The 14129-nt window shown below is 43.1% G+C and overlaps 1 protein-coding gene across 1 annotated transcript in view; it reads right to left on the reverse strand.

Moving 5' to 3' along the window:
- The window catches only part of LOC126184477 (dynein axonemal heavy chain 7-like), a 1143184-nt gene that overhangs the window by 876612 nt on the left and 252443 nt on the right, over positions 1 to 14129 (reverse strand). Inside the window, exon 15 of the mRNA XM_049926869.1 lies at positions 13396 to 13675. Coding sequence (XP_049782826.1) covers positions 13396 to 13675 — 280 coding nt within the window. The remainder of the gene's footprint in view (positions 1 to 13395; positions 13676 to 14129) is intronic.

Raw genomic sequence — 14129 nt, forward strand, 5'->3', positions numbered from 1 at the left:
GATCAAGTGGAGATATTGAAATCACAAAATGTAGGAGTTTATTCAGCTGTTGCCTACGTTGTTTTTCTCTTCTCTGATTGGGCGTCTGAGTACGTGTTAGCGTTTCTAGAGGATCTCCAGTTGGTTTGTCGGATAAACAATTATTGCAGATTGCAAAATTACGTTTAACGGGAGAGCTGAAGTTGTTAATGAGGTGCACAGAAGTAGTGTGAGGTGGAGAAGCTTTTGATCAGCTAAGGCAGCGATTGGGTCAGCGGTATAGAATACAAAACAGAGCACGGATTTTTCGTGAACAGTTGGGTATATTGTCAAGAAAGCTTACTGAGACAGTGGAATACTTTGCTCATTGAATTAGGAAGATGGAGGTACACTCTTATGAATTGTCACAGAACGATGAGGTGAACAAAGTGGCACTGCAAGCGGCCCAGCAACATCACTTGATGGTGTTCTGAGTGGTTCAGCAGCAGAAATGTGGAGGAGGATGCTCACAGGGGCGCCTAACGATCTCCACGCAGGGGACCTTTTGGCGTTGGAGGAAATCAATAAATTGAGGGATCGAAGACACCTGTTTGTATCAAATGTAGAGTGTTTTAATTGTGGCCGAACTGGCAGTGCGCAGATGCAGTGCCACGAAGAAGTGATGCGGATAACAGGGGTTACCAGAAATTTAACGGGAACGCTTGTAGGGGAGATGTAGGTCATAGACAGGGATATGGGGATAGTGACAGAATAGGTCCAGAGGGTTGGAAAAATCAGTTAACCTTAAGGGGCTCCGGAAAGGCTCAAAATCATGAAAAGTTCAATTTTTACTTTTTTACGTTTTCTGAATCTGCAGACTATTACCTTTTAATAGATATATAATTTATTGAATTCCGAAGACTACAACTATTTTTAAAATTTTTTTGAAATGTGTTCTACATGGGCGTGACCCACTCTGGCGCTGTTAAACTGCTGTCAAATGGTGTTATTATTAACGTCCGTGTTCATCAGGTACATTTTAGTGATGTGAGATAAAGTATGTGTTGTGGATAACCTGTGATGGTTCAATATATATCGCTGGTGTGATTGTCGATTGTTTCATGTTTATTTACTCTGTCGTTATCTCGAAAATATTCGTAAGTAATTCTGTTTCTTGAGTCTCTGTTTTGCTGAAGTATAATAATGAGTAAAAGTAAAGTTGCTGTTGCGACTTTCAATGATGGCAACATTGTAAGGTCCAAGGTATTTAGAAATATGGGAATGAAGATAGGTTCTAACATGGTACGAGCGATGCTTGCTTTAGACAAGGAACGCCTTCGGGCTGCAAACAGGGCTGTAAAGAATCTAGAAATACAAGCAAGAGTAAACAGGAGGAGGAACAAGAGGAAGCTGGAGGAGGAGTTTGCAGAGGATGAAGATAATCCATCCTATGGACCTGGAATGCACTAAAAAGTTAATCCAATCTTTGTCGCTCGATTCCCAAAACTTTTATTTTCTCATACTAATTACATGTTTTCTAAGGATCTTCCAAACATATTTGTTTCAAACTTTCAGTAAATGTTACACAGTACCTTCTGCCTAATTTAACACAGCCTTTTTCCAAAAAACTGTATATTTTTGAATATATAAATAAAAAATTGCAAAAAAATGTTGTGAATTTTCATTACAATTGAAAAAAAATCATCTTTAATAACTGAACTAAAATTTTGTAAAATCCCTGTGTTAAGTTGTAGCCCATATTCCAATAAATAATCTGTAAAAAGTTCAACTTCCTACCTCAAATACTTTGTGAGGAAAGATGTAATTTATAAGCGTTATTTTAACATTGCAAGTATAGGGCGTTCCGGAGCCCCTTCAGAAGGAGCCCCAGGGCCATCAACAGGAGATCCGGGGTGAAAATAAATGAAGTGAAAACGAATGCAGAGGGGGAATGGTAGAGACTATAAAGATTTTATTGGACACAAGAGCGCATATGTCAGTGGCCTTAAGAGAGTTAGTGTATAGGAATCGTTGGATAATGATATACGAGAATTGGGGTCCATAATGATGAAGTTTTCGATTGAGATGCCGAGGTTATATTGTGTTTGGACGTGGGGCATGACTGTGTAGCGGGAGGCACTGGAAAGTCACTGTGGGTGAATTTGAAGCCCATGTTACCAGTTAATGTGTTGGGTATAGTGGCATTCGTGAAAGATTATGAAGTAATGGATACAGTGTAAGTAGGCTGTTTATGTTTTCTTATTGGCAACGTTACGTAGCGCTCTGTATGAAAATCACTGGCTGTGCTGTGTGCAGTCTGTGGCTAGTTTGCATTGTTGTCTGCCATTGTAGTGTTGGGCAGCGGCAGCTGGATGTGAACAGCGCGTAGCGTTGCGCAGTTGGAGGTGAGCCGCCAGGAGTGGTGGATGTCGGGAGAGAGATGGCGGAGTTTTGAAATTTGTCATGAACTGCTATATATTTTATGACTATTAAGGTAAATACATTGTTTGTTCTCTACTAAAATCTTTCATTTGCTAACTATGCCTATCAGTAGTTAGTGCCTTCAGTAGCTTGAATCTTTTATTTAGCTGGCAGTAGTGGCGCTCGCTGTATTGCAGTAGTTCCAGTAACGAAGATTTTTGTGAGGTAAGTGATTTGTGAAAGGTATAGGTTAATGTTAGTCAGGGCCATTCTTTTGTAGGGATTTTTGAAAGTCAGATTGCGTTGCGCTAAAAATATTGTGTGTCAGTTTAAGCACAGTCGTGTACAATTGTTTTAAGGGGACGTTTCATAACAGCATGTTGTTTAATAAAGCGATGTATTGTATGCGCACAGGAGAGGGACGGAGGCAAGGTAGTAGCCATCAATAAATATAATTTTAGCGCCGAGGAAGCGAAGTTAGCCCGGCTGGCTAGCCGCGCTGTCTAAAGCGGTGCTTCCCGAGCAGGAAGGCATGCCGGTCCCCTGACGGATTAGTGTCGAGGTCTGGTCTGCGGGCCAGCCTGTGGATGGTTTTTAAGGCGGTTTTCCATCTGCCTCGGCGAATGCGAGCTGCTTCCTCTTAGTCCGCCTCACTTACACGATGTCGGCGATTGATGCTCAAACACTGAAACACTGTCTCTATGTACGCGTACACCACAATTACTCTACCATGCAAACATTTTGGGTACTCGTCTGGTCCCCTGGGGGCCGAACAACACCAATCTTGGGTTCGGTGTGGGGCGGCGGTGGGCTGGGTGGACTGCTGTGGCCTGTTGTGGGGTTGTGAACCACTGAGGGCAACGTCGAGACGAAGTCTCTCCGTCTTTTCTAGGTCCCCGGTTCAATACACACACAATACAGAATACAAATGAAGTTATTGAAAGGAACATTGTTGGCCGTATAGGACATTCCAGATGAGGAAGATGGCCGCACAGTAAGATAAAGACGGATAGAAGGGACGTGAAGACTTGCTGCTGGAGTTTCAAGATAATTTTTTTCGCAAGTTCCATTGCCTGCTACACCAGGCACGCTGCACAGGCTTCCAATGTGTGTGTGTGAATTCATAAGGGACCAAACTGCTGAGGTCATCGGTCCCTAGAGTTACACGCTACTTAAACTAACTGATGCTAAGAACAGCATACACACCCGTGCCCAATGGAGGATTCGAACCTCCGGTGGGAGGGGCCACGCCATCCGTGACAGGGCGCCTCAAACCGCGCGGCCACACGGCGCTTCCTATGTGGAACGAAGCACCGGTTTACTGAAGACCATAAACTACCGTGGTCACTGCAACCAGTATTAGAAGCATTTATAAATCAACAGTTGGTCGATGGATAATAGAAGAGAGCAATAGCACCTTTGGGGTGGGAATCGTAATCGTGCCCAAGAACGCTGTAGACGGCTCTATGAAATATTGCTTCTGTCGTGATTACAGCCACCTACGTACTAACACTGTGACACATGCTTAGCGGATTCCAAACATCACGTAGGCGATAGATAATATAGGGCCAAGCCAGTACTTCTCGACAATTGACTTAGTAAATTCCATCTACTGGAAGTCTCTCTGGAGGATAGACCGAAAAAAACGTTTCTGCGCTGTGGGGTCGTTACCAATATAGAAGGATGCCTTTTTGGTTGATGAATGCGGCGGAAACATTCCACTGGTTGTTGGACGAGGTGCTGAGAGATTTGCAATCACAGTATTGTCTACTGTATTTTGAAGAAATAATCGTCTTTTCGAGAGATATGCTAGAACATGGACAACATCTGAGGGAAATATTCAAGAGGCTACAAATAGGCCGTTTGACACTCAGCAAGGGAAAATGACACTTTGCGCTGGAAGAAGTCAGCTATTGGATCACATTATTGGTAAGGATGATATGAGGACGGATCCGAGGTTAGTACGAGCAGTACAAGTTTTTCCAGTACCACGAACAACCACGGAATTGCAATCTTTTCTCAGTCTCACAAATTATTATAAGAAAATTTTGAGGGGTTCTGGAGATATAGTACGACCACTTACCCAGTTGTTAAGCAAGGGTGTTGATTTTTTTTATGGTCATAAGAATGCCAGGGAGCATTTTTCGAACAGAAGAAAGTATTAATGTCGAGTCTGGTGTTGATACTCATACTCAAGTTCACTGAGTTTCAGTGCCAAACTCTTTAATCAACGGCATGGGTCCTTCAAACTTAGCAACTGCTCCAAGGCAGCATCTTGCGTTATATATATATATATATATATATATATATATATTAAAGAGTTTGGCACTGAAACTCAGTGAACTTGAGTATGAAATAATCCACACAAACATGGGATAAAACACGGAAGTGCGGACAGATTGTGCAGAAAGATAGCGGCGACATAAGCACTTGGTCAGGACTTTAAGGAATGGCAGGGTTGTGCCAGCAGTGCTGAAAGAGAAGGTATTGCGTAAAATGCATCATCGTGTCTTGTCGGGATATGGGAGTTGCAGAGCAATGAATCAGCGAGTGGCAGAGAAAAACTGGTGGAAGAGTAGAGAGGGTCTCGTAGATCAATATGGTAGTAGTGGCGCAGTGTGCGCCGCGGGCAGATTTGAACCAGAAACTGGTGTTACTGCAAAGGTTGCCAGAGGCTACGTAACCATTTAATTTTATTGCAGTGGTCATATTAAGACCATTCAACCGGACACCAGCGGGTAATCGTTTTGTGCTGATCATAACAGATCATTTCTCTCGTTACGTAGAGATGGTGTCAGTGCCGGACCAGGCATTGGTCACAGTTCCACAAGCAGTGGTGAACAGCTGGATATTAAAGTTTGGGGTGCCAAGAACGATAATTACGTTCCAGGAGACAAACGTTATGTCAGACCTGATGAAAGAGTTGTGTCGGTTACTAAGAGCGAAGAAATTAAGAACAAGTCCACTTCATCCTCATCCTCAGACATGATTAGGCAAAAGGGGGCAGGAACGGCGAGTCAGCTCGACAATCGCAAGAAAAGTGAAGGAAGGTTGGAGAAGGGTCCAATGAGCAAATACAAAAGCGTTAGAGACACAAAAGGATGCAGTGAAGCGAGTGGGAACGTTGCCACAGTACAGAGTAGGGCAGTGGGTGATGTTATCTAGCCCTTATATTGTGAAGGGAAAGACGAAGAAGTTTGTAACACGGTATCAGAGCCCTTACCAAGTCATTGAGACTTATTCACCGGTAAATACCAAGCTAAAATTGTCTAGGAAGTCAACAATTGTGCATATTGTGCATTTACGACCATTCAAGGGGGCGCCAGAAGCGGCTCCACAGGAAATGAGAATGAATATAAGGAAGGACCGAGGAAGAAGAAACCGAGGAACGGACGTACTTGTGTGAAGACGTACTGTCTGGGTGACAATGGTCCCTGTCCTCAGGTTGCCGTAAGGTGGAGCTGCAGAGATGAAGAATACTAGTATTGGCAGTGCTGTACCTCTTCATTGGAGGCGGAGTGGGGACGCTGCAGGATCGCCACTTGAACAGAGGACTTGTATTTTCTAAGCAACAAAATGTAATAATGGCCGGTCATAGTTGCTTTCTGAGCTTAGTTTTTAGTATGTTTGGGGAGTGCAAAATGAGGTAAGGAGGCTTGAAGAGGTGTTCTCAGGGGCTCAACAGTTAGCGAGCAGAAAAGGGGTGCTCGGGGCAGTTGCCAAGGAACATAGGAAATTACTCGGGGCATGTGAGCGGTTTGAAGGGCAAATGCAGCTGGTAAGCAGAGTAGTGCCAGCAGCCATCACGCCACGTGAGGGTAAAGAGGTGTAGATACATGCAGTTGGTAGGATAACGAAAACCTCGTTCAGGACAGGAGTCGGAAGTGACGTCCACACATTGAATGACTGCGGAAGCCGCGAAATAGCTGGCCGAGCCGAACAGAGCAAGGTGGAATCCCATTCCACGTTGATCATGTATCTTGCGAGTCGGGTGCTAAACAACACACACATGCTTCAGCAGCTTTGCAAGGATTATATGGATTAAGCCAGGGCTTCAGCTAGTACTTTAAATCAAGAATTGGAAGCCGTACAAACATGAATGCAGGTACTGGATGTGAGGATAACACCAACAAGATTGTTAAGATTGTTGTGATCGTTGGGAAATGGCATTTAGGATACAAGAGTGGAGCTGACAAACTTATAGGAAGCCATGTATTAGGCGGTTCACTGGAAGTTAATTGAATCTGGTCATGCTGTCCCCCGAGCAGTATTTGAGCGGGTCTTGGAAGAATCAGGAAAAGTTGCCGCAGGAATTGCAGTTAGTAGTAAAGACGTGTAGCCAGAACCTGTCTTTCTGCTACCGTAGTGCGCATTGGAGGTAATAACGGATAATGTATGATTGTATATATCAGTTAGGATACCGGTAGCGAACAAGCACGCTCTATTTAAATGTTAAGCGGTGTACACCAACGCAATGAAATAAGCGACCGTGGGGAAGTTCGTGCAAGTGAAAGAAGAGGGGCTATTACTACTAGCGGAAGATGGCGATCGACATGTGATGATGATCGAGGGTGAGCTTCAGCAGTGACACATTGGGATGCTTACGATATGCTCGGTACATGATGCCACCACTTGTGGAAGTGCATGTGTCACGCAGTTATTTACATGTAGACTGGAGGAACATACGTGTTGGAAAGGGATGTTGCAGCCGAAACCGTATTTTTAGAGATCAGGTTCCCACTGGATGTTCTCAGTATATGACAACATGATAGTGCTAGCCAGTTGCTATGAACAGGACAAGATCATGGTGGTTTTTACCGTTTAGTTGCGGGGCAGTGTATTGTTGATCAATGGGACCAAATGGGACATTAGAGGACCTACGTTCCATTTGCCAGCCATTATGATGGGAGTGATTCTGTTAAATATACCCCAGTCACAGCTGTATTCCCCAAACGAAACCCTAGACAGATTGCCCAAGCGGAACCTTACCTTCCATAACGTCACTAGGGAACACAGCCTGGGCCATTTGCTAAGTCAGATGATAGCCACGCAGGAGGGGCGAATCAAAGCAGAAAAATTGCTGCCGTGTGTAAGTCAATATCGAGTTGGCAGACGTCAAGTAACCGTGATCCTAAGTGTCGCAATTCCTTGCGCCGTAGTGACTGATATGTACCTGAGACGATGAAGCACTTACAGTTCTCATCCAGAGTTCCTGTGGAATGGATTCCCCGAGCAAGGTATGGAGAGTAGTTCTTTAAGATCAGGATTAGCTCGATAATAGTCTAGTGAATAGAAACAACAGGTCTAGTAATAAATATATTTGTCTGTAGAGTAAAGGGTAGAATCACTTTAGTGGAAAACAGGTCAAAGACAGACTCGAGGAGTCAGGTCTTCTCCTTTGGAGAGTGAAGCGCCGATACCCAGTCTTTGGACGGAAAATTGGAAGTCTTTAGCTAAAGTAAGGAGTGATAGTATGGAAGCAGCCGTGAAGTGTTGCGTTAACAGCCACGGGTCGGTAGTCGCCACTGTGGCGACATGTGGGGTACAATAACAGACACGCCAGTGGATTGCGAAGCAAGGATAGCCGAGTACAGCAGTAAACGGCTGTAACTTTGCAGCAAGAGGGGCGCCGTCACCACTCCAGGGCGAATCTCTTGTTAGGATGATGTGACGAAGTGACGGATTTTACTGAAACAAATGGGCACTGTAGACAGACAAATAAATATAAATTTTAAGGCAGGAAGCACTTCTCGTCTCCAGAAACCAGCTGCAACACCACAACGCCAGAGCTACGCCAGACAGCGAGACGACTGGGCAACATCAGCAGCAGCCATGGGTTCGAGACTGGGCTGCGCCTACTGCCAGCAGTATATCCTTCACGGAACTTGGTGCTACAGCCCCGCCGACCTACTTCCACCACGGCTAATTCCTAGTGGGACTTGGCTCCACAGTCCCAGCCGCCGTCCGACTCCTGTCGTAGGACAGTGAGTTAAACATCGCATACGGCAGACTTCACAGCCACCACTGTAGACACGTGTGAAGCCGAGGAGCTGTTCCCCAAGTGTAACCAGCCAAAGAATCATCAAATCACAGCAAAATCCTGCTGATACATCATCATCTAGATTAGGGACAAAAGAAACAACTGAGGACAACTCCACTGCCAGAGGTTGAAACAACAACGTCGGTGAAGAAAAGCAAACGTGCAGCTACAGATACATTACCCTCCACAGCAGCGACATCTGGAGAGACAACCGAGGATGCCTCGGAGACTGCAGTATCATTGGATGAAAGAACATAAGCAGAATTAAGGAAACAGGCAGCTACCGAGGTGAGTGGTAGAAGTATAAGACCCAAGAAGCCCTAATATCTCAAGGACCATGATTCTTCTTATATGTACAGATAAGAAATAAAGTATAAGAGCAAATAAAGTCTCAGGGGTAAAAGCTCCTTATCAACGAATTTCACACCAATATGTGTAGTAAGCCGCTACGAAATAGAAGAAACAGAATTACTAATTGCTTCAAAAATACGAGAGATTTTTGTAATTAGCGAACATGACTTTAAGAAAATGAAATTAAATGCACAGCATTACTGGTCATAAAAAAATTGCATATTTTAGCTGGCAGGTGCATGAAGGGGGTGAAGTTGCTGGCAAGTTGAAAAATGAGCTAAAGGACACCATTTCATGGAAATTCAGAAACAGTAAAAATGTTCTTTGAAGCAGTAGCTGCATAAATAAAGCTAAACGCGAAAAAGAAACTAATACTTGGACTTTACACATCTCCATGCAGTCAGGTAAGATTTTTTTCTCAAGGAACTGGAGGAGCTACTAGAAAAGGCTATGAAGGAATTAACTTCTGTAATGGCAGTAGATGATATTATTATTAATACTCTAAAAGGCACTTCTCATTGAAGTGACCTGAATGACTTAATCAAAACTCAATCTAAGTTCAGAAGTGAAAAATTCCACAAGTTGCTCTACTATCTAATAAATCGTGGTTGATAATGTCATCACAAACATACCTCAGCCTATACAAAAATTTCAGGTATTAAATACTATAATTTCACACCATTGCGGATTGATACTACACTCCTGGAAATGGAAAAAAGAACACATTGACACCGGTGTGTCAGACCCACCGTACTTGCTCCGGACACTGCGAGAGGGCTGTACAAGCAATGATCACACGCACGGCACAGCGGACACACCAGGAACCGCGGTGTTGGCCGTCGAATGGCGCTAGCTGCGCAGCATTTGTGCACCGCCGCCGTCAGTGTCAGCCAGTTTGCCGTGGCATACGGATCTCCATCGCAGTCTTTAACACTGGTAGCATGCCGCGACAGCGTGGACGTGAACCGTATGTGCAGTTGACGGACTTTGAGCGAGGGCGTATAGTGGGCATGCGGGAGGCCGGGTGGACGTACCGCCGAATTGCTCAACACGTGGGGCGTGAGGTCTCCACAGTACATCGATGTTGTCGCCAGTGGTCGGCGGAAGGTGCACGTGCCCGTCGACCTGGGACCGGACCGCAGCGACGCACGGATGCACGCCAAGACCGTAGGATCCTACGCAGTGCCGTAGGGGACCGCACCGCCACTTCCCAGCAAATTAGGGACACTGTTGCTCCTGGGGTATCGGCGAGGACCATTCGCAACCGTCTCCGTGAAGCTGGGCTACGGTCCCGCACACCGTTAGGCCGTCTTCCGCTCACGCCCCAACATCGTGCAGCCCGCCTCCAGTGGTGTCGCGACAGGCGTGAATGGAGGGACGAATGGAGACGTGTCGTCTTCAGCGATGAGAGTCGCTTCTGCCTTGGTGCCAATGATGGTCGTATGCGTGTTTGGCGCCGTGCAGGTGAGCGCCACAATCAGGACTGCATACGACCGAGGCACACAGGGCCAACACCCGGCATCATGGTGTGGGGAGCGATCTCCTACACTGGCCGTACACCACTGGTGATCGTCGAGGGGACACTGAATAGTGCACGGTACATCCAAACCGTCATCGAACCCATCGTTCTACCATTCCTAGACCGGCAAGGGAACTTGCTGTTCCAACAGGACAATGCACGTCCGCATGTATCCCGTGCCACCCAACGTGCTCTAGAAGGTGTAAGTCAACTACCCTGGCCAGCAAGATCTCCGGATCTGTCCCCCATTGAGCATGTTTGGAACTGGATGAAGCGTCGTCTCACGCGGTCTGCACGTCCAGCACGAACGCTGGCCCAACTGAGGCGGCAGGTGGAAATGGCATGGCAAGCCGTTCCACAGGACTACATCCAGCATCTCTACGATCGTCTCCATGGGAGAATAGCAGCCTGCATTGCTGCGAAAGGTGGATATACACTGTACTAGTGCCGACATTGTGCATGCTCTGTTGCCTGTGTCTATGTGCCTGTGGTTCTGTCAGTGTGATCATGTGATGTATCTGACCCCAGGAATGTGTCAATAAAGTTTCCCCTTCCTGGGACAATGAATTCACGGTGTTCTTATTTCAATTTCCAGGAGTGTATAAACAATAAACAACTCATAACTCAATGAAGTCACATTTATGGATGTAAGATAGATAAAAGAAACAAATCTAAGATTGTCAAATATCATGCTTAGATCAGGAAGATGCAGGAATATGTACATGTCAACATTGATAAATGGTCGGAAACTTGCTGTTCAGGTCCGCAGATCGTGGTCGTGCGGTAGCGTTCTCGCTTCCCACGCCCGGGTTCCCGGGTTCGATTCCCGGTGGGTCAGGGATTTTCTCTGCCTCGTGATGACTGGGTGTTGTGTGATGTCCTTAGGTTAGTTAGGTTTAAGTAGTTCAAGTTCTAGGGGACTGATGACCATAGATGTTAAGTCCTATAGTGCTCAGAGCCTTGCTGTTCAGAAATTTCTTAAATGCTGTATGCCCTAAGAAAAGCAGAAATATAACAAGGAAGCTAGGTGACAACGAATCACGGAAAGGATCAACGAGTAAGAGGGGAAGTGAGACTTTTGCATGAGTGGGAAGAAAACAGAATAAACTAATAAATGAGGTCTATAGGAACAGAAAGAGAGCTTACTGCTGATTATTAGAAGAAACCAAATCCATGTACTTCAAGAAAGCAACTGAAAATTTATATAACATAACAAAGACTGTCAGAACTTTCATAAACGCGGGTAAAAAAAAGTGTCACAATTAACGGAGACTTCATTCTTAAAAGCGGAGAAAGGGACTTTTCAGACACGTATCAAGTAATCTTCATTTTCAATGAGTACTACATCACTATAGTAGACAAACGTATGGGACAAAATCACATAAAATGAAAATAATACGAAAAAAGGTAAATATAACAGAACATTTATTCCTTTTTCCTAAAGATGAGAGAAGCCAGGAAGAATAATCAATAGAATGAAAACAAAAAATACAGAAGGATAAGAAAATACGTCTACCAGAGCAGTTTAAGTCCTACTCACAGTATTTAGTGGAGCCATTTACATTTTTAATAAACAAATCCATGGAAGAACGATGTTTTCTTGACCCACTCAAAGCCAGTGAAATGATTCCTATGTACAAATGAGGCACATAGTATGACCCAGAAAATAACACTCTCATCATGATAGTCTCAGAGTTGTCGAAACTAATAGGGACAGCTATAGAAGACAGAATGGTGCACTTCATAGAAAGGAACAGCATTCCAAGCAACGCCCAACATGGTTTCTGTAATCCACTGTCATCCACGTCAGCAACTGCGGATTTTGTGAGGCAAGGAATAACAGTATTAAATGAGCAAAAAGCCTTTGTGATTTGTTCCTAAATCTATTCAAAGCCTTGGGTTGTTTGTGTCAAGATACATTGTTGCAGGAACTTCATCAGAGAAAAGAAACTGACATTATACAATGTTTTGTAAAAATCAGGAGGCAGTGTGTGGAAATAAAACACAAAATGGAAAAAAATTATAAATATCCTCTCTAAATTTCAAAAAATTAAATATGGTGAGCCTCAAGCCTCAGTATTGGGTCCACTGCTTTTCATTTACATAAATGATATGAGAGCATCAATAGATTGAAATGCTATGTTGACGATACAGATAATAATTTATCTGCTTGGCACTGAGAATGAACTGCAGGAAAGACTAGCTCTGGAAATAGAAAATGCATCCCAGTATTTCAGTAGTAAAAATTCGTTCATAAATGTAACAGAAACAATCTACATACTGACCCACGCTAGCGCAAATGTGCACAGTGGAAACATCAGCGTTAAATTTTTGAACACAGATTTATGTAAGAGAAGCAATTACGAGGTCTTGGGTATGGCAGTAGGTAAATACTTGTCTTGGGAAAATCACATAGAGTATATACGCACAAAGATTAACTGAAACGTATTCCTAATGAGGAAGATGTCTGGGATCGTAAATGGATAAACATTACTGAGGATGTACTCGTCATGTTGTGTACTGATTTGGAGTGGTGCAACCAACATTCAGGGTTTATATATATATATATATATATATATATATATATATATATATATATATATATAATGATTGCCATATTAGAGATGACAGACTGAAGCTAACAGATCAAGACCCTGTTTTAAAGCTCTCGTATGATATAAAGAGTATAAAAGCAATGTCATCGTTTGAACAAAATTGAAAATGTTATATAGCTATGACATGTTCGTAAAACACATCACAATGTCATACCCATACAAACATCACAACCACTATACCAAACTGTATGTGCTTATGAGCAAATGTGACTAAAGTAAAAACAACATGTACAGCTTTTGGTTGAGTCTGGTTCTTTCTGTTTCTTTAATCCTGTCTCATAGAATTCAAAGAAAAAGAGTGTACATAGGTCTGTATCAAAAGTTTCTTGTGTGTTTCCTGTTTCTTTGCATTATTCTTATTCTATGTACATCTTCTATAAATAATGCACATATGTATGTATAATGATGACATCCATACAAAGAAATTTGTCTAAGGGTGAAAGAACAGATGGATAAATAAATTGTTACCGAGACAAAACATGTACATTTACCTTTCCTAAGGTCTTGTAGTTCAGGCCTTCAGAACAGTTGAATACAATACAGTGAACAGCAAGTGTTTTGGCTAGATCTTTTGTTGTTTCTGTTTTTCCAGTGCCTGCAGGTCCTTCTGTGGAAGCATTAAGATGCATATAATATGCATTTATGATGGTTCGAAAACAACGGTCTGTCAGTGGTGTAATTACAAGTCGGCTTGTATTTCCCAGGTACTCGTACATATACTGTATCACTGCATTTATGCAGTGGATCTCAACCTTTTCTTTCAAATAAAACCTGAAAATATTTTAAGATCTGCATTTTAACAAAATGTATTGGATGTACAGGTATTTAAATGTAGCACTGCTATTTCAAGGAGACAGAAATTAAAAGGTCGAAATAAAAGTGTGGTACTAATATTAAATGAACACTAATATTTATTACATGAAAATGTAGCACAATGTTAAAAAAGGTTTGTTTAAACAAGTTGAAATATTAAAGCCTTGATCACAAGTGACAAGACACTAAAAGAGTTTATCCCCAATGCTATTATGAATAAGAGTAACAGTAACAATTAAAAAAATAATCATCATCATAATCTGAAGGACAATCATGGTATTTTTAAAAGGTATTATATCAATACACTGAGTGACTCTTGCTCAACTTATCTGTGACAATTCTCAGATTACAAATAACAGAGGAAATTACACAAGTAGTGGAATTTTACCACTCTCTAAAAGTATTGAGGACT

This window comes from Schistocerca cancellata, chromosome 4 (assembly GCF_023864275.1).
Source record: "Schistocerca cancellata isolate TAMUIC-IGC-003103 chromosome 4, iqSchCanc2.1, whole genome shotgun sequence".
Classification (NCBI taxonomy): Eukaryota; Metazoa; Arthropoda; class Insecta; order Orthoptera; family Acrididae; genus Schistocerca; species Schistocerca cancellata.